Here is a 19,761-nt window from a genome sequence, read left to right as displayed (position 1 = left end):
AATCTCAATGCAACTACAATAAAGAATATTTTTTGTTTGTGTTCTTTTTGTTTCTCTTTAGGGTGGCAAAAATTATTTTCCTAGACTTCAAACTAAACAAGAATAGGAACTGAAGAATATCCACCAGAGTGCTTTAACCTGCTGCTTCATACCTGAACGTGATATTTCTTCCTTTTAGTCTTTTTCTTTGAGAAGCAAAGTCTTTATCAAGAGAAGCACATTTATTAGAATAAAGTTTGAAAATGTTCTTCTTACATAGGCCAGTATAACTTTCTCTACAAACATGAGTTATAATAAGAAATGAACATTGCAAAATGAATTCCAAAACATATTGCTTTTATTTTCTGTTTGCTTTTTGTCCCCCAACATTTTGTAATGAATGACAATGTGACTTGGATCTCATTTCTTATATCCCATTTTTCACTATTTGTTAAAAAAATTGCTATGTTATTACAAAGCAGGTTAACAATTTGGACTTTAGCTACATAATGATAATCTCTAGAGGAAGAAATAAAATACAGAAAAACAATGCAGTGAGCACGTAAATGCTGGAATCTCTAGAGAAAAGCTATTTTGCTGTCAACAAAATGAGAACAAGTTTCCAAAACCAGCTTAGACTGAAAAGCCAGATGATTTCATGTTTTAGTTTTGCATGTATCATTGATCTCTCTTTCTCTGTTGTTCTATGCAAAATTTACATCTTTATAAGCCTATTTTTGAACAAAGAGATCTTTTTCATTTATTTATTTATTTATTTATTTATTTATTTATTTATTTATTTATTTTCCATTGAGTGAACCTGGATGTTCCTTGGGATCTCTCAAATGACTGCTCTGGATGCTCTACTTCTGGTTTCATGACTAACTAGCATTCTTCTATTTCTGCTCTGCTTTTGTGTTCAGGCATATTCTAGAAAGTAATCAGAAACTCTGGAACAAAGAAATATGCAAAAGCATAGTGAGAGAAATTATCTTTTGAAGTATGGTGTTTGCATTGTCTGTGACAAAATTTGATTTACTGTCCCGAGCCATTATCCCCTAAATTCTGTGCCACCTCATATGCCTGGACACAATCCAAATAATGACTGGATCAGACTGTGACTGTTTTCACCTCATGGGTGAAAACATGGATTGCTCCATAGTCTATAGGCTATGTATATGCCAGTATTTATCAGTGACCGAGGAAACGTTCCTGGACCTTGGAGCTTTGAGTCTACAGAAGAGATAGACCCCAGACCCAAGCCAATTATCACTCTCCAAAAGTTTCCAGAGCTGATCTGGAAATTAACACAGGCCAGCAACTACTCAAACACCAGTTTGCAGAGAATTTGCAAGAGAATTTAACAGTTTGGACATGGACTGTTACAGTGCCAGTTGGCCTCAGCACTGGAGAACTTTCTTGCAGCCCTGTTTGATCCGGTAGTAGCAACACAGTCTGGAGTTAAGCCTGCCCAAAGCAGAAAATCTATTGCTGAGTAATAAACTGTAGCTGGCTAACATGACTCATTGTCCTTCTTTCACTACAGTGATAGGCTTAAAGGAAACTTCAACTCTTGTTTTACATTCCTCAAATCACCCAACTTTCTTCATCTAAACACAAAGACATTTAAAAACATGTAACTAACTGTAGCTCTAAAGATGTAAGAGGAGGCTGGAACTGGGTTTTTATTTTTTCCTCTTGGTGAATATATAATGAGAAAGAGAGCGAGAGTTCATTTCCTGCTTATGCTGTCCAAGGTAGATTTGGTGCGTATTGGTTGTACCAGAGAAAAATAAAGATGCATAAAATGGTGACTTATATTATGTGATACTAACAACATTTTTTTTTTCTTCATATAAAGCGCAATATTTATTCTACTCCAACATTTCTTCATATTAGCTCTTTCAGGGCACAACTGATGGATTTCTGCTGTGCCTTCCAAATCTAATATTGCTCAGCAGCTTACTGAGTTTAGTTCAGAACTTCTTTGATTCTTCTGAATTATTCACACTATAGGAAAAAATGTATTTTACTAGGCTGCTAGATTGTTATGCATTTATAAAACTCAATTCTGCTTTATTTACCCTGATGCTTTAGTAGGAGAACGTGGATTTTAAACCAAGCAGAATGCTTGATAACGGAGAGAGAAAAGAGACAGGAAAGTAGGAAGGTCAATACAGATGTGGGCTCTGTGCACCACTTCTCCTCTCCAAGACAGAAGATCAAGGAACTTATCCTATGGAGGAAAAGGGAAGCGTGAGACCCGAGCAGTACATTCTCTTGAGCCTCTGCAACAGCAAGAGCAAAATAAGCAGAAGTAGCTTATTTTGCACAAACTTTTGGAATTCAAATTTCCAGCCTAAAAAATGCCCCAAACCCAAAGACGATGTAAATTAAATCAAACATTTCCTTTTCATATCAACTTTCCATAGGAAAAAAAGGTTTTTTTTTTTTTATTTATTTTTATTTTTAAGTGTCTTGGGGGAGGGGAGAAAATCTTTACCAGATTTTTAGTAACAGATCTACAAGACACTGTTTTAATCTTTGATGGTATAATTCAAAGAAGATAAGCAGCTGTTGCCCTCCACCTTTCAGAGCTCTACAGATACACATGGACATGTGGACCTGATTCAGAAATGTGGCAAATCGTGTTCTTAGTGCTTCTACAGATGGAGTCTTCTATGGGATCAAGGCAGTGGCCTGTGTGCTCAAGCCACAGCCTAGAAAGAAGACTGCAGCACATGCTACGATTGTGACAATTGTACATCACTCTGTGTGACAGCCCATTAATCAATGCCAAAGTCCTACTGGCAGAGTTTGTTTTCCTGGGAATGATTCAGGTTCTTTTCTTAAACTCACAGGCTGTGAGCTGCATCGAGCTATTTTCATCCTCATGGATGCTCTGATGGAAGTCCTCGCCATGTCCTCAGTCTTCTCCAGCTCCCAGCTAATTAGGTCTTACTGGTGGCTTTCAGAAAAGGATGCAGGGGTACTTCAGGGGTATTTTGAAATTCTGCCTTTGAAACCTCAACGACCCGAACGCGTCCAGGTGGCCTGGCGGTACACATATGACGCCTCGGCTCCCGTTGTCGTCGAGCTGTTCAGCTGCATCCTCTAGGCGTTGTCCGCACGCTCTTGCTTCCTGTTTGGAGTTTTGCTGATGCATGAGGTTGTAGTTCGCCTTCCAACGGGCCAGCAAGCCCCCCTTTAAAAAAAATAATAAAATAAAATAAAAAATTAATATGATTATAATAATGATGATGGTGGTGGTGATGATGATGTGATGGTGATGATGATGATAATAATGAATTAATCAAAGATAAATTGAGCCTATCTACTGGTTCTTTGCTTTTTCCAAGCCAGCTTGGTGGGTCTTCCAACCCACGGACCCCAGAAGTTCCCCAGCTAGGTTCCAGAGAAGCTGACTCCTTTTTTTTACGGCCAGGACACCCTCCTCAGCCCCGCCGTACCCCCTCCATCGGCCGCACTCCCCGGCTGCCCCTTACCGGAGGAGGCAGCGGGCAGAGCCCCCCTCCCACCCCGTCCCTCCCCTCGCACCTTTCGCAGCTCCCCGGCCCCTGACGACCCCCGGCCGTGGCTCGGGCCCCCCCTCAGCTCCTTCCCCCGCCGCGGGGGCGGCCGCTGCTCCCCGGGAGCCCTTTCCTCTCTCCGTCCCTATGCAAATCGCACCCCGCAGCAGGAAGTAGGCTGGCGGGCTCCCGGCCAAGCGCCGGCACCGGGGCCAAGTTCCCTCCGCCGGCTTCAGCGCCCGTGTCCCGGCCGGCGGGGCAGCAGCGCCGCGCTCCGCAGCCCCCCGCCCCCGGCCCCCGGCCCGCGGAGCCCCCCCGCAAGACCCCCGGCGACTTCACCCGCCGCCCACCGAGCCCCCGCACACGGCCAAGTAAGTGCTTTCGGCGTCCGTCCGTCCGTCTGTCCGTCCCGTCTGAGAGCCCCCTCCCCTGCCGCCCCCACCCCGCAGCCCCCCGCAGCGCCGCCCTGAGCCGGCCCGTCCCGCACGGAGGAGGAGGAGGAGGAGGAGGAAGAAGGTGGCTCATGGGCGCCGGGCAGGCTCCGGGGGTCGGTCGTGGTAAGGGGCTGCGGCGGTGGGGGAGAAATTGGGAGCGCTGGGGGATGCCTGGTGCCCGCCCGGGAGGTGCTCGACCCCATACAGGGGGTGCCCGGTCCCGTACAGGGGGCGTTCGGTCCCGTAAAGGGGCTGCCCGACCCCACCGGGGGATGCCCGACCCCATACAGGGGGTACGGGGCGCGCTGCGGGCGGCTCTCCCCGCCGAGCAGGGGGCACTGGAGGGGGTCTTCACGGGAAAAGCGGCATTAGAAAAAAGAGAAAGAAAGAAACCCGCGGTTATCGTCCTCAAAATGAATGATTCACCTCTTGCTGCTCTTGCCCGGCTTGCGTTGGGATCTTCAGGGCTTCTGAGTGTGCTGTGCTGTGTCAAATTAACTGGTCCGAGGCTGCAGTCGGTGTCTCAAGCCAAGGGAGCAGCCTTGGTTTACTGGTTGTTCCTCGTTAACTGCTTTTCCTAGGGGAATAGCTCCCGGAGCATCTTCCAAGTTAAAGCAGCTTCCTCCTAACTGGGTGCTCCGATGTGCTTCGGCTTAAACGAAAGAGCAAATGGCCTCGTGGTGTTGCCATAATGATGCTGTATGCCCAAGGAATGGTCGTGAGGGGTTTCCTCCTAAGTTTCATTAGGAGGGTCTAAAAGCCAGGCTGGATCTCCGTAGTGGATGCCACACCTTCAGTAAAGCCCCTGCATTGGGAATTTCTGTTGAAATTGCATCTTGGTGTCTGCAGTAAATGGGTTTGCAAGAACTCACCTCGCTGCTTCACTGACCTCTGTTGGCACTAAAGACCGAAGAGATTAACACTTTAAACTTGTTTAGCCAGATCATTTGGATATACACAGGGAGCACAAAGGTTCTTGTTCTATTGTTTAATTTGAAACCCGAAATCAATGCCTCATCTCTTTCCCACCTCTGAAAAAAGCCCAATCTGACCAGTCTTATTACAGCATGCTAAAACCAGAGTTGGAAATGACCTGAAAGACCTTCGTAGTTTAGATATCTTGATGTTAGTTGCAATATCTGTAAAATACGGTAAATAATTCTATACTGATCAGCCTATTACTAAAGATTTAGATTTTATTTTCCTTAAAAAAAAATAAATATAAAAATGTTGGGCAGTTACAAAGTTATGTTGGGGAAACATGGCTTGGTTTTGTCCAAGGGGTAGTCAAACTGTGTGAATTGCTTTCAGCCCAGTACTGAATACACAATAGGTGTTGCTTACATCTTATGACAGGACTTCATATCTTTATAATGTGTACTGCCATCAACACCGAGAGTGTGGATGAGAAAAATCATACAGTTTTCTCTGAAAAAGTAGCAACCAGCTAGAAATCAGTTAGATACCCATAATAGGATGTTATGAAGTCTTAGGCAAGGATGAAAAATTAGAGAATTCTGGTATCTACAGCTTTCTCATTCTGTTTCTCTCCGTCCAGATTTGTAGCATTTTTCTTTCTCCGTTTAGCTTTGTGAGCTACAGACTAGAAATGAATTCTTGCTTTAATAACATGAAGTTCTATTTTAATTGTATGCTGTTGAGATACTTTTTAAAACCGTAATTGTGTAGAATGAACTTTTTTTCCCAGTACTGTAGCTGGCGGACTTGAAGTTATTCTGCTTTTCTCCTGTAGTTTGTTGAGTAAATAAGGTTTGTTTGTTTCTTTTTTTTTTCCTCTTTTCCCTTCTCTATACAACTGTACAGAGAACAAAGTAAGGCTTACGCCTTTCCTCGTAAGTTCCTTGACTAGTTTGCACAATGACTTTTACTGACAGTGCAATGAGTTATGAAACTTTCGCGTATGAAGTTAAACCTTATTGTCATGTAATTATTTAATATCCCTGGCTTTTAATGTTACCCTTTCAAGGGAGTTTCCATAAATGTGATTTTTTTTCTTGCATGTATTTAGGAATGTATAAGAAGCTCTTTCATATACTGTTTCCCTCTGTTTTATCTATATCATTGGAGTGAGCTGTCTTCCTATGACCTTGTTGGTTCTGGTAAGATAAATAGCATCACGCAGCAGCAGGCATTCTGGGAAGAAATTCCTAAAACATGCAAAGAAAATAGTCCAAGGCCCTCCAGGCTCAGCTCAGTAGCTGAGCTTCAGTGTGGTGTCTCACAAGACCCGAGATGCTATGCCTGGCCTTTCTTATGTTGCGTGCCAGTAGCATTTGACCTATCTGTAGCTATTCAGGAAAGTTTAAGAACTGCAGTGTTTAATCTCAGATGCGATTCCGTTTCCGTCACAAAAAGATGTTTTCCTATCTGTACTTTGCATGTTATTTGGAATCTTAATGAACGTCTTTGAGGTTTTTGAGTGGAAACTTACTGACCATGAGCCAATTTTTATTTTTGTCAAAGGGCTAGGTGATCTGAGGAGGGAACAAGGTCTTTCCTTCTTTCCATATGTGCATATGCTGAGTAAAGGGCAGTAGTGACTTTATTTCTTGTGTTCAGGGAAAAGTAAAGCCAGTTTTACTCTTGGGGTTAGGGAGTTCTTTCTGAAGGCAGCTCTTTGCAAAACAGGTTGAATCCAGAAAACGAGCAGATGAGGGACAATGTGAAGGTTTAAAGAAATTAAGAGGCAGGGGGCAGTAGGTATAGAATAGGATCCTTAGCACTCTGACTGTGGTAACATGCATTTGCATAGAGTTGCCTTTCCATGGTACCAGTGATCCCTAAAGCATGTAAAATGTAATGCAGTAATGCAAGGGACAAGAGACGAATCTGTTGGCTGTGAATCTTCAGGGTTGTGTGGAGTGGTGATACCTCCTTATAGAGCTATGGTGCTGGATATGTACATACTTGCACAAAATCATGCCAATCCGCTAAGTAGTACTCACTCTTTTACCCTTAAAGCATTTCCATCTCTAAGAGCAGCGGCTTCGTTCTGTAAATTGTTGCCAGCTAACAATTAGATTTATTTTTTTTCTTCTAGATCATATTCCTACTTCTGTCAATTACCTACTGCTTAATAACTTGTGTCACCTCTTTCATGCAAGTGTAAGAGCGCTAAAGATAGCGTAGAGGGAAAGACTTCCCGACTTACGAAGCCATGTCACAGGAAACTATGTAGATAAACAATACAAAATTACATTTGTATGGAAACAGCCTTTTGTGAAGCATACAAATAGGAGGAGACCATCGTACTATAAACAGTAATAGTACCTTCTCAAAGAAATTAGTTCCTACTAATAAAAAGCAAATACAGTGTAGCTGTCCTTATTGTGTATGTTCCTAGTTTAAATGGCAGTCGTCCATCAGGGAAGGGTGGAAAGGTCTGTGCTTTCTTATTTGTTATTGTCTGATGCAAATACATTTCCTGTTGACGTTGTCATGATATGGTATAATTTCTAAAGATGAATCTGTCATGGTAGGGTTTGGCATCTTTCCTGAAAACGTGGGCTGATGGGACAAAATGTAAAGGCAGAATTTCATCTTGTGTTGGAAGCGTCTTCTCCAAATACTTATGAAATGGTTGCGTTTGTAGTGTATCCTAAAGAACTGTTCCTGAAGGTGAACAGATTGGTTATTTCTGCCAACTGGACATCGGGAGAGGGATGGTATTCTGACAGTAGCGGTTATCTGAGGGAGGGGGAGGAGGACATGAAGGAAAGGTGAAGGGTGTATGGGTAGATCCCATTTCTGTGGGGGAAAAATGGAAAATTGGCACTACTCAGGCCAATGTTTGCTGTACCCTGGGGGAGCAGTGTCTATCTTTCTCCAAATGCTGGCATCTTAAGTATCTCCAATTGGTTCCTGTGTTTGCACAGCTTACTATCTTACCCACTCAGTTCAAAGTACTAAAATGATAAACAGTCTGAACATTTTTGCATGTAGCATGAGGCTAGTTCTTCCTGTCTAAATTGTGGTTGGTATGTCAAAAAATTTGTTACTTAATTTGCAAGGGCCTGCATTTTACTTTGCACGTTCTTCTGACCAAGCCCTTTCTTTAAACTGCCTGTAATAGCAAACCATGAGGTCTTAAAACTAAAAAATTCAGTAGCTTACCATAGGGTAAAGTAGCTTACCATAGGGTAAGCTACTGAAGGTGAAGTGTGGGATACAGCTACTCTTCTGGAATGGTGGGTTTTGGAGTTTTCTCTGTTTTAGCAGGCTACTGAAAGTCTGTACGTGATGAAAGCTTGGAAGGAATGGGCCCTCTCTGAGATGTGTTTTCAACTGCTCCTTTGTTGGTGTAACAGAAAGCCATTTCGGGAAGTTCGTCAACAAAAATGTAGCCTGTTAAGTGGGTTTACTGATGTGGTTTCCCTAACATACTGCCTTATTTTACATTTGCTTTTTTAGTTTGTACAGATAAGTGCACACAAACTACTTTTTTTTTTTTTTTAATGATGATGATATCTTACATTAAAGCTTTTTTTTGGGCATAGCCTGTTTCAGACTATGCCCAAGAGGTAGTGCAGAAGTATATTTGGCTGATAAACAGTTTTGTTCTTTCTGTATATGACTCTATTAGGGTATTATAACAGAATTAATATTAAAAGGTAAGAGTATGCTTGAGTGAATTCCTACATAATGCTAACATATCTATAAGTTAGTAGGTCTGACCTATGACTAAGTTTTACTCTCTCCAGATAAAAAATTATAAATAAGAAAAAAATTCCAAGTAGTATCACCACAGTGGGAAAAGTTCTGAGAAGTAGTGCATCTATTGCACTTACTGAAACTGCTTATTCAGGTATCCTTTAGCAGCATCCTGAGGCTTTTATTCATTATATCCAGTGGACAGAAACTGGTTTCCTCCAGGGCAACCCCAACCCTACGTTGTGTTTTGATGTGATTTCAGAACCTCTTCAGTTAGTGCTGAATGATACCCATGATTTAGGTGTAGCAGATGGCTGGAGGACACAGTTAAAATGATTGCCAGCACTACTGTCAGCTCCCCTGAGGAAGTGAAATTTTTTGGTAAACACACAGGAAGGGGATGGGCAGGAGAAAGAGGATATCCTATGTTGGATGTCCTGGGTTCAGTTTGTTCAAAATACATTGCGAGAGTCATTTCAGTGTGTAGCTGAGGGGTAGCGAAGTGTGCAAATGGCATTTGAAGTACATTTCTACAACTACAGACCCACCAGTGCCAGAGATCTACTAGCTTATGCAAAGGCTGGATAGAAGCATTATAGCCTGGCAGGGTTGTAGGAGAACTTGCCTTTTAAGCAACTGTCCCACTTTATTGCTAGCGTGGCACTTTGTCTTCCTTTTTCTGTCCTGCAAGGTCTTTGTGCTGTCTCCGCTTTCTAGCTGTGCTTGCAGTAGCTGGGAGAGATACTGAAGCAGCTCTCCTGACATTGGTGAAGGAGCTCTGGGCCATGATAAGGTGGATACTAAGCCCATTTCTCTTGGCATGTAGACAACCTGATGGATAGCTCCTACAAAGCAGGCAGCAGACAGCAGTACTCCAACTAGGCCTGATCAGGGGCTTGCCTCCTTTAGAAATCTCTCTCTTAATTTGCTTGGTAACAATTCCAGTCACTCTGCTGTGACATTTACCTGTGTGTCTGAAGTCTTAGAGTCACACTGCTTTGAATGTTTCCATTAGTAATAATGTGCTGTCTTCCTTTTTCTTTTTTGCCCCTATTTCCTGGGAAAAGCAACATTTCAATCTTTTTTCCTGCTGCAGTACTACTGTCTTTCTACTGCAGCTTCCTTTTTTCTTCTTTTATTCCAACATTATTCTGTTGTTGCTCTCCAGCTTTGCCATCAGGACTGTCAGTGGTTTAAGTCATTTATTTCACCGCTTGATTTAGATCTCTCTGCAGCAACTTTTTCTTTTTCCCTTTCCACAAAACAGGCATTTGGAGCATAAGCTTTTGTAATCTGTCTATGCTACCTTATCAGGGAATGTGTGCCCAGAAATATGTACCTCCAGCCTCTTGGAGAGGTGTAAAGTCCCATAGCGTACCAGCCCGGCATTACTCAGGTTGTTTTAATAAGCCTCCTTAAAGTGCAGCTCTGTACTTTTCTAGTTGGCCAGCAAGACTCTTCTATCTAGAATGTGTATTATGTGTAGATACAATCTATCTTGAGAGCCAGCTGTCACTGCTAACTGCCTTTGGTTTAAAACAGTGTCCTCAACCTTACTTGAAGAAAGGTTAGTTTCTATCTTGAAAATAATCAGTGTGAATTGTCTCCTACCTCATTGTCTGCTATCATCTATCTGTGATGTTGCTTCTGTCTCTCCTGGGTCAAGTTTTTTTTTCTTTTGTACACAGGAGGCTTTTCTGTGGTGTACAGTGTCACATTTGAAGGGTTTTTGAGCCAACGTTGACCCTTGTTGAATATCCAATTGGTGTAGTGCAGCTGAATGTGGATTTATCAGCATATGATGAAGAAACCAAGGCTTCGTATTGTGTGCCTGTGGTGCTAAGGCAACCACTCTAGTTCCAGGATTTCTATGCTGAACTCCTTGGTGTCGACATGCCCTGTATGTTCTGTCCCTTCAGAAAGTGAAACTTGAGCGGTGAGAAGGCAGTACGAGTTTTGAAGAACCAACTTATGTGGTGCAGGCATCAACAGAAAATTGATTTGGCTGGTGGAGTGGACAACTGGGAAAAAGGCCCTCCAAGTGAGATATTTCTGCTCTAGATGGAGCACTTAAGCAAGTCTGAGAGCATTGGATACATGTGTTAGAAAATTAAAAAATCATCATTTGAATAGCTTGTTTGACTCGGAGATCTGAACGTTATTCTTTCATGTAATGTATTTGACTATTTACAGCTGAAGTCTTTTCCTGCTACGTTTTCCTCACTCCTGTGGTAAAAGCAAAAAATATCAAAATGTTTGGTACAGTAAGACACAGAAAAGTGTTTGAGCACTCATTTGAGCGCAGAGTACAGGTTTAGTGGCGTGACTGTTGTGTTGATTACGTGCTCTGTGTCTTGTCACACTCATTAAGAAAATGTGCTTTTCTAGGGACTGTAATTCTCTCTACCCCATTAGTTATCCTGTGCATTCTTATTTGATATTTCATTCTCCTTTTATCTCTTTGTTGCTCTGGTCTTCCCTCTTCATTCATTTCCCAGCATCAACCCCATTTCTGACCTCTCAGAGATTTCAACGTCCTTCCCTACACCTTTTCTCATATGGTTTGTGTTGTCCTGAGAACTTCCTGTGCACTCTCAACAATGAAGCATTCTTACTATTTATTAAAGTGTCTTCATTGCACAGCACTTAATTCTATGGGATTCAAATGTAAGTTCACTGTGGAGTCATTACAGTTTTCCTCAACAGGACTTACATGTAGGTAGCAATTGTGAACACTGATTTATTCTTAGTTCTTGCTCGAGAAGTTTACTGCGTGCTAAAGTCACCGTGAGTGCTAAAATTACATATAAGCCATGGGGATCATGCACTGTCTGTTGTGTTTTTGCTTGGTAAGGTATAATAATGTGGCTTACTTATGAGCTCCGTACTTCATATTTGCAATTACAAAAGTTATGAATTCTAATGAGCAGCCGGCGTGGTCATAATTAAGAGAGCAATAAAATACTTGCAGTCTGCAGTATGAATGTGAAAATATCTTTTGTCTTGGACCTAGAGTTTGCTGTGAGTCTAAATCTGCTAAAATTATCACACATGATTCCATGCTCTTTAAGGTGCACGTCCTGCACTTTGTTTAGAACAGCCTGGCCTGGGTCTCTGACCGTCTGTAAAGCTCCTGCAAGAGGCATGCAGTCAATTACGGGATCACAGCCTGATTCAGTGGAGCTGGCTGTGGTCACAATAGCTAGGTCTGCATCTGCAATCAATTGCTAGTCTCTTGAGCATTAAGCAACAGAAGATACTAAATGCTGTGCAATCAACTCATGACACTTTGTGAAAGCAGCAATGTTGTTTAGTTTTAGATAGAGAAAGCAAAAAGTGTCCAGGCATAGCCAAAACAGTAGCAGTGGTCAAAGTATTAATGAGATTCTGAAAATGAAAGAAATTGACGTTTTAAGCAAATGTGACATGGTTTTTCAGGCCTGACTCAAAAGTGTTGTCCTCCACTCAGGACTTCTACTTGGTGTAACTCATCTCAAATATAAAAGAACTTGAATCAATTCTTGCATAACTGCTGCTACAATGATTTGCAGAACTTTTTTTTTTTTTTTTTCATATTCTTGCTCTTGAGAAAGGTCATCTGCAAAGACATACATGTGTTTAAAATCCAAGGTCTGTAGCTATTTCTTAGAACACTTGAACTAGGAACAATCAAGTGAACTGACATACCAGTGATTCACAAAGAGTTTCCAGATTCCCATTCTCACTGCCCTCTGAAAATTGAAAGAATGTCAAATATTTAATTTTGGTTAACTTTCGAGAAACTTCTTGTTCATGTGTGAAACAAATGTGAAAAGAATGCTTAGAAACTTGCGTGTCAATTCTTACTCCATGTTCATTCAGTGATGTATTTCCTTTCATGGTCTTACTGTCACCACAGCTTGAGCATGTAGTTTCACCACATTTTTACTGAAGTGTGATTCTGCCTTTACAAGCCAGGCTTTCAGACCCTAACTGCAGTAATTTGCAACCCTTCAAGTCTGATTGGTAGGATTATGTGTAGTCATATCTATTCACAAAGCCCTAAACTCAAGAATTTCATCTAAAATACTCCAAAAATTGCTTGTGATATATAGCTCTTTTAGTTGTGTTTTTCATATTTGTAGCAAATATCCTTCTAGTACCTCTGCACGCACCCCAGATTACAGCAGTTGTTTGGAACAGTTTACTAAACTGGGCAAGAAGGCATCTTGCACGTTTTAGATTCATGCTCTCGAAGGAATATAATTAACACAGAGTTTATAACTCATTTATTTTTCCCAATTTTAAATAGACCTCTGTGAAGTGCAAGAACATAGAGTACAATCTTGCACCTTTGAAGCTGAGAAAGGTTCTACTGTTGTATCTGTGAGAATAAGGTTGGGTGGTTCCTAACAGAAATACTTACACAGCTGGGGCTAAATGTTCTCCTAATATTACTGTAAAGATTAAAAAGCGTGAGACTTCATTTCTGCTAGTGCGATTTACTGACACCAGATTCATCACTGTTTGATTTTTACAGAACTATTGCAACTTCCTCTTGCAACCAAAGAAAATTTGTCCAAGGTTTGCAAAGTTCCAGGAGGAACTGCAATTTGAGTAAGAGTGTCAGTATACATCAGCGTGAATGATTTAACCCCAAGTGAGTTAAACCCTCATCTGAGTTTAGAATTCACCTTTAAATCTTAATTATATACCCCACTATACGGACCTGTGTTTCGGAAGGGTTATATTTGTGTATATCAAATGATGAGGGTAGTATAGCTAATGAAACACAAACTAGTCTAATGGAGAAGTAGCTCTTTTTTTTGCAACTGAATCATTTGGCTTGCAAGAGGGTGAAAAAAAAACATCTGTTTTTCTTTTGTGAGTTATTTGTGACAACAAGTGCTTCGGGCAGCTTTAGACAGGTACCCAAGACATTGTATGAGAATATAACAAAAATACTGTGTTTAAATGGCAAGTTTCGTCATGAGTGTGTGTGTCAGCGTTTAAACATGGAGGTGGCAGCAGATTAAGAAGGCCTCTGGCCAATGGAGGAGGATGGTAAATGCAGCATGGTGCAAAGTAAAACGGGTTAAAAAATGACCAGGCTGGTAAAGAGATAAGATTCATTGGCATAGCAGTCACTCTGCACTAGTTTAAATACAACTATCTTAATCCATGTTAAAAGTGGATTGTAGAATGTATAAAGCCAGGTAAGATTGATAATAATTTGATTTATTCCATGGAGCTAAAGTTGCCTGAATTTGAGAGAATAAAAGCTAAGATGCACTAATGATCTTCCCCCTCTTCCCTCCCTTTTTTTAACACTCTAAAAACAGAAGGTAAACCCAAAAGAGAAGTAGTGACTTTCTATGAGGCCACCCTTAAAACCTTCATCGTGGGATTTTTGACTGTGAATTTGCTGTTCTTCACCATAGTTTCACATGCATGTTGAGAAAATGTCATCATCTTTAGTCATCTGTTTACAGTATAGCAGTGGGTTTGAATTTCAGGTACATCTCAATGTAAGATAATGTGTCTGAAAGGGAATCTTTAGTGCCAGCAACATCCTTAACTAGTTGAAGGCCACGTTCATAAATAACCACTATTCTCCCTTAGCCACAGCAGCTATTAATGTTAGCTAAATATTAGCAAGCTGCTCGCTTTGTCCCATGTGTTCTTCTGAAGCTCGAAGCTAATTTCTCCTTCATACATCACATAGTAAATGCAAACATTTGGTACTGCAAAGTGGCTCGTGCAGGTTATTCAGTGTGAGTTGTGTGGCTATGCCTTTGTTTGCAAGTAAATTGACCAGAATGTTGAAATCCACAAGATCAGAGTCAAACCACTGTGTATATAAACTAGACATTTTAGAGGGATGCAGCACTGCTTGCTGCACACCTCATCCACTTGTGTGTGAGGCAAAGTGTGTATGTGGGAGGCAGACGGAGGGAGCAAGGAGCTCAGGCAGTCTTACTGGGAGAGGAGGATGGTTTGTGTGCTTCTGGCCTGGCAAAGACCACCACGCTGAAGGGGAGCCCACAGAGGCATATGCTGTGCTGCAACTGCTCCAAACATGTTGTTGAGAGAAGTTGCCCGAAATTTCTCCCTCTGTCCTTCTGGTGTGTCCCTTGGTATCCACAGATTTCTAGACCTTGCCCCCAGATCTGACAATTTTTGTGAGTTTCTCATTTTCCCTACGCGCAGTGATTGCACTAGTCATTTGCAGGAGAGGGGAGAAGGATTCTCCTCCTACTTGTAAACATTGACGTCTCTCAAGCTCAGGGCAAATACTGGACTACTGAACCTTTAGCATGCCACCATTATTGGCCCGAGTGGTAAATTTAAAGCTGAAAAAATTGTATGTGATTCACAGATATGCTCTGATTGGAATGCAGACATAGTCCTTTGAGTTTGTTCAAAGGAGTGGAACACTTCCGGACACTTAGGAAAAATTTTAATTCTCTTCAGTGTAGTGGTTTGGCCAAACTTTCATCTGGAAACAGAGATTTGGTTATATGGAGTTGCTGGTTTTCATTACTAAGGTTCTTTACTAGTAAAGAAAATGATACTTTTTACATACAGTTTGTCAACACTTAAGTCCATAAAGTATTTGGAAACCTTCTCTTTAAGTTGGTTAACATGTTGGCAAATTTTTATTCTTTTCCATTTCATTTGATCCTTTTGAAGAATTTGATAAAAGTATTTACTCTGTTGTGGCAAATTACAATGTTATTTGACCTTTTCCTCTATCTTTAAAAGATAAAGTACCATAGAAAAGAAGTTGAGGAAACAGAAGATGCAGTTGCCTGAGGGCTGGCAAAATGAATTAATTCATTGTTGATATTGATTCAAAATTCTCAGGGATGCAGTTGAGGCAAATGATTGTAATAAAATGAAGTGAGTGTTAGAAGGTCAGGAACCAGATGTTAGCTTAATGTAGGACTTGGTTCAAAATCAGTGCCAAAAGGACTGACTACATGAATCTGGAACATTTTCATAATACATAAAGTCTATTATGCAATGTTAACAAAATTACAGTCTTGTGTGGATTAACTTTCTTGTGTTTTGGTATTTTTATTCAACTGAATAAACAAGGAAAAGAATCAGTAGTCTGTATAAATTATATTCTGCATCATTTCAAAGTAATGTTTAGTTTCAGTATTTTATTTTCATCTTTTTATAAGCATAATAACCTTATTGCACTACCACGATGACATTACTTATTTTCAGTGTTTCTTCTTGAATTTTATTTATTTATTTATTTATTTATTTATTTTTACCACAGCCAAATTTCCCATGTGAAACCAAGCTTCTAGGAAATTTATTTATTAAAAAAAAAAAAAAAAAAAAAAAGGAATTATAGAAATAGAAAACCATCTTTCTTGGTCTTCTCTTGGTCCCCACCTCTTCACCCTCTCCTCCTATTCATGTTATAGGAACAGAACCTTTTGGGTTATCATTTACACTGATACTTATTATATGTGTTACCCTGTCATTTTGAGTTCCAATAAAGGTAAAGGAGCTGAACACTGATGAGCTGAGCTGATAAGTTTATCCTAACCACGGAGGCTTAATGGCTACGAATGTTGGACTGTGGATTTGAATATAGGAAACTACCTGAACTAACACAGTTAGTTTTACCAAAGCACTCTATAAAGGCTGTTGTGGAGAGAAATACATAATCCTCAAAGCTGTTCTAACCACACATAATTTCTACATTCAGCTGTATTTGACCATTTCCTACTTGGAAGTTTGAGGTGTGATAATTTAAGTCACTGATTTTCCATTTAACATAGCAATGTGTTAATTAGTATTAGTTATTACATAACTAGAATGCCTGGATTTGTAAGTTAAAAATAAAACAAATTAAAATAAAAAAAAAAAAAAAAGAAGAAGAAGGGGGAGCGGGACAGGACAAGTTTCTCCTGTGTCTGCAGTGAAACACATCAATAGAGCAGCTGCAGGTATTTTATCATGCCAAGGTTTCCTGTTCTTGTATCAGCTGTCTGGGGGATTTTTTTTTCTGTGTGTTGTAATACACAGTACACTTCCACTACAGTCAGATAACAGCACGCTTTTTTTTTTTTTTTTCTCCATTCTAACTTGAATTTTGATTTTTAAAAATCTTTGAATTAGGAAGTAGACTTACACTATAAATTTTACCTAGCCTTTCACCTGATTTCACTTTGCAGGTAAATATGGGAAAGAAAAAAGGACACCAAAGGGTAGAAGAATCAGTGTCAAAAATGCTAACGAGATCAAGAAAGGATTCTGTCAGTCCAGATTGGTGTGGAAAGGCAAATATTTGTGTGCTAATGTTGGGAATCTGGGCTCTGAAGAGGAGGAGCAGAAATACTGGTGCAGGACTGAAAAAACAAACATTGCAGAGGAAATAGAAACATGACCTGTAATGGGAATGTAATTGTTGAAGAGTATGAAGGTGATAGAGTGTGGGGTGATATTTTCTGTAACTGATACTGGAAAATGGTAAAAAAAATAGTATGAGATGGCGCGGGCAAAGTAGAATTTGTCTTGCTCACGTAATTGGTTTGAAAGGAATTGAGAAAGAAGCTGACTGGGGTAGTGGTGTCTGTCTGCTGCACTTCCCGAAACTCTTGGTAATACCAGTCTCTCTTGCCTAATGATACCTCAGTGTTACACTGACACTTTTTAAAAAACACTTTTATTAGCGATGAGAAAGTCAGAGTACCCTTGTGGCATTCGGAGGCATTAGAAGCACACAGGCAGCTGAGAATACTGTGCAGAAAGAATGGTCTGGCAAAATAATGTGGAAAAATTTAATACCAAGGTGCAAGGTTGTGTCGCTGAAGAGATGACAGTCTGCTATGATGAGAGTTTGTCATGATGAAAAATGAGACAAACCTGGATGTCTTGACTGATCACAAGATGATTATAAAGAGCCAGCGTAATGAAAGTTTGAAAACAATAAATTCATTGCTGAAATTTATTGGGGATCGTATTTCTGTCTTTGGAAGAAATAGCAGTGCTATTTGTTGTAAGGCATTGCTGAAAGTCATCTTGGAGCGCGTGACCAAGTCCAGCCTCCTATCCTTAAGAGGGATGAGATCAAACTGAAACAGATGTAGGGAAGGGCTGCTGGGATGACCACTGCACATGGAGAAGACAGAGAGGGCTTGGTCTTTAAAACCTAGAAAAGAGGCTGAAAGATGTGACTTCTTCTTAATTGCCTGAGAAGATGAAGGCTAAATGCCATTATTGGCCCCCAAAACTGTTTAATACTGGGAATTATGAGACAAGTTCAAAACCAGCTGTAGTGAGGATCTGAATCCTTTCAGCAGTAATATTTTGCTCCACCCCCCAAAGCTCTGTATAACCAGAGCTCAATAGACTTGTTACTGAGCTTATATGATGTGATCGTGCTGCTCAGAACAGATCTGCCTTTCCCACAGAGTAATTCTTGGTCCTGTGTTCTGGTCATGGTGATAAACTAGATAGCTGTGTTGTCGTGCTCTTATAAAAGTGCACCCTTGGAAAATTTGAGGGTTTGACTTAAATGTTTGATGAGTTCTCACAGTGTGTTACAAACACTGTAGTAATATTTGTTTTTTGAAGGTTACATTGGAGATTAAATTGTTTGTTGTCTTTGCTTGTTTATATATATATGGATGTCAAAATATTATTTTGTCCTTGTCTCACCTTTTGCCAGAAAAAGGTTGAAGTAGGTTAAGAACTGCCAAAATTTTCTCCTGTTCTAGAAATTCTGCCAGCTGGACTATAGTGTCTCACAGGAACAAAAAGTCTACCGGGTAAGGCTGTCATAGTTAAACACCGGGTAGCTTGAGGCTATTTGTGCTCCTTCTTTATAAGCATTTCAGAGAGCATATGGTGGATTTTTGTCCCTGTATCATCTACGGGATTGATTCAATCTGGGAGGCATGCAGATGATGTAACCTGGTCCAATAGAAATAAGCTGAATTAAAAACAGTTTAAAATACATGAGTTGAGGAGCAACTGAGACATACATAACTATTTCAGCAGAAGGGTGAGGGAAGAACAAACTGCTTAAGTCTCTGTAGTTGGTCCCTAATGCAAAAACAAGGCGTAGGAAGTGAAACAAGCCCAAGATGAAAGCTGACCCAGGATTTCTGTACATGCAAGTCTGCTTTAATGAAAGTTACCAGGCAGTCAGGACTTACAGTAAGATTTAAATGTATATGTATATGTGAAATGATGAATTGCAGGTATAAAAACGAAGCTGAACCAAAACTGATCATTTTTGAGACAGCACATAGGGTCAGGAAAGGAATAAGGAATCCACTTCAGTTCAGTTGCTCTGCAGTTCAATTCTTTATCACCCCTGACCACAGCTAATTTATTTTTGTCGCTGTTATTCTCACTCTAGCCTAGTAACACATCTTAAGTGGCACTATGGAAATGTGTACAGGCCAGTACACCTTTGCTGAGCTCTACCACCTCAAAATAAACTCCTCTGCATGCCTTGGAGGTTGCTTTGCCACTCTGCACCGTGTGACAATGGGTCAGAAATGCATGTGGTTTTCCCAGGTCCCTCAGAGATGTTCCTCCCCATAGTCCCAGTAACAGAGGTAAAGAAGATCATTGCAGCACAGGTACCACAACTGATGTGGTAGCAGGTCAACACAGAAAGGAAGTCAGCAACAAAGTTTAAGATAAATGAATTCCTTAAATTTGAAGATTCCTTCCCCGCCACACTTTTCTTTTTCTTTTCTTTTCTTTTTTTTTTTTTTTCACTTAGAATGTGAAAATGAAGCTGTCAAATGAAGTTATGGATAAAGTTGGGTGAGGGTACTGAGAAAGCAGGTGTTTGTGTCCTTGGACAGGGTCAGTTTACAATTCTTCCTCCCCAGCAGTTTTACATCCAAGTTTGTTTGTTTTTCAAACTCTGTTTTTGTATGTTTGTTTTTCAAGACTCTTCTGCCTTAACCTTGGAGGTAATGCAAAGAAGTCTCACAATCTTTATTATTTGGGAGATCTAATGAAGGCATCAGTCTTTCCTTCAGGCCTCATAACTTGTAGCAAAATAGCAGACATTAAAGGCCACACTAAGACAAAATAGTATTAAGCTACAGAAGAAGAGAGGAGGGAAAATAAATTATTTTCAATTTTTGAAAGAAGTGTTAAAAACTGAAATGATTACCTCT

General features: G+C 40.5%; 1 protein-coding gene and 1 long non-coding RNA gene across 6 annotated transcripts in view; one reads left to right on the top strand and one right to left on the bottom strand.

The window, feature by feature from the left end:
* Nucleotides 1–319: 319 nt before the first annotated feature.
* Nucleotides 320–6,270, bottom strand: LOC113842864 (uncharacterized). Of its 2 annotated transcripts, none has more exons than XR_003495697.3 (2): nt 4,370–6,270; nt 320–3,184 (listed from the first exon to the last, which is right to left on the bottom strand). It is a non-coding gene; the product is annotated as an uncharacterized lncRNA (long non-coding RNA). The 2 variants fall into 2 exon arrangements; XR_003495696.3 differs by lacking the exon at nt 4,370–6,270 and adding an exon at nt 3,538–3,669.
* The window catches only part of LYN (LYN proto-oncogene, Src family tyrosine kinase), a 51,901-nt gene continuing 35,847 nt past the window's right edge, over nt 3,708–19,761 (top strand). The window contains exon 1 of one of the 4 annotated variants that reach the window (XM_027452248.3): nt 3,708–3,880. Coding sequence is in view for 1 of the 4 variants with exons in the window: in XM_072034596.1 (XP_071890697.1) it covers nt 4,033–4,066 (34 nt within the window). In the remaining 3 variants the exon portion in view is untranslated. Of the gene's footprint in view, nt 3,881–3,996; nt 4,067–19,761 lie in introns of those variants that run through there. The other 3 variants (XM_072034599.1, XM_072034596.1, XM_072034598.1) reach the window with 3 other exon arrangements.

Source organism: Anas platyrhynchos, chromosome 2, assembly GCF_047663525.1.
Source record: "Anas platyrhynchos isolate ZD024472 breed Pekin duck chromosome 2, IASCAAS_PekinDuck_T2T, whole genome shotgun sequence".
Taxonomy (NCBI): Eukaryota; Metazoa; Chordata; class Aves; order Anseriformes; family Anatidae; genus Anas; species Anas platyrhynchos.
The sequence above is the reverse complement of the archived record's forward strand: the minus strand, read 5'-3'. Positions and strand labels throughout refer to the sequence as shown.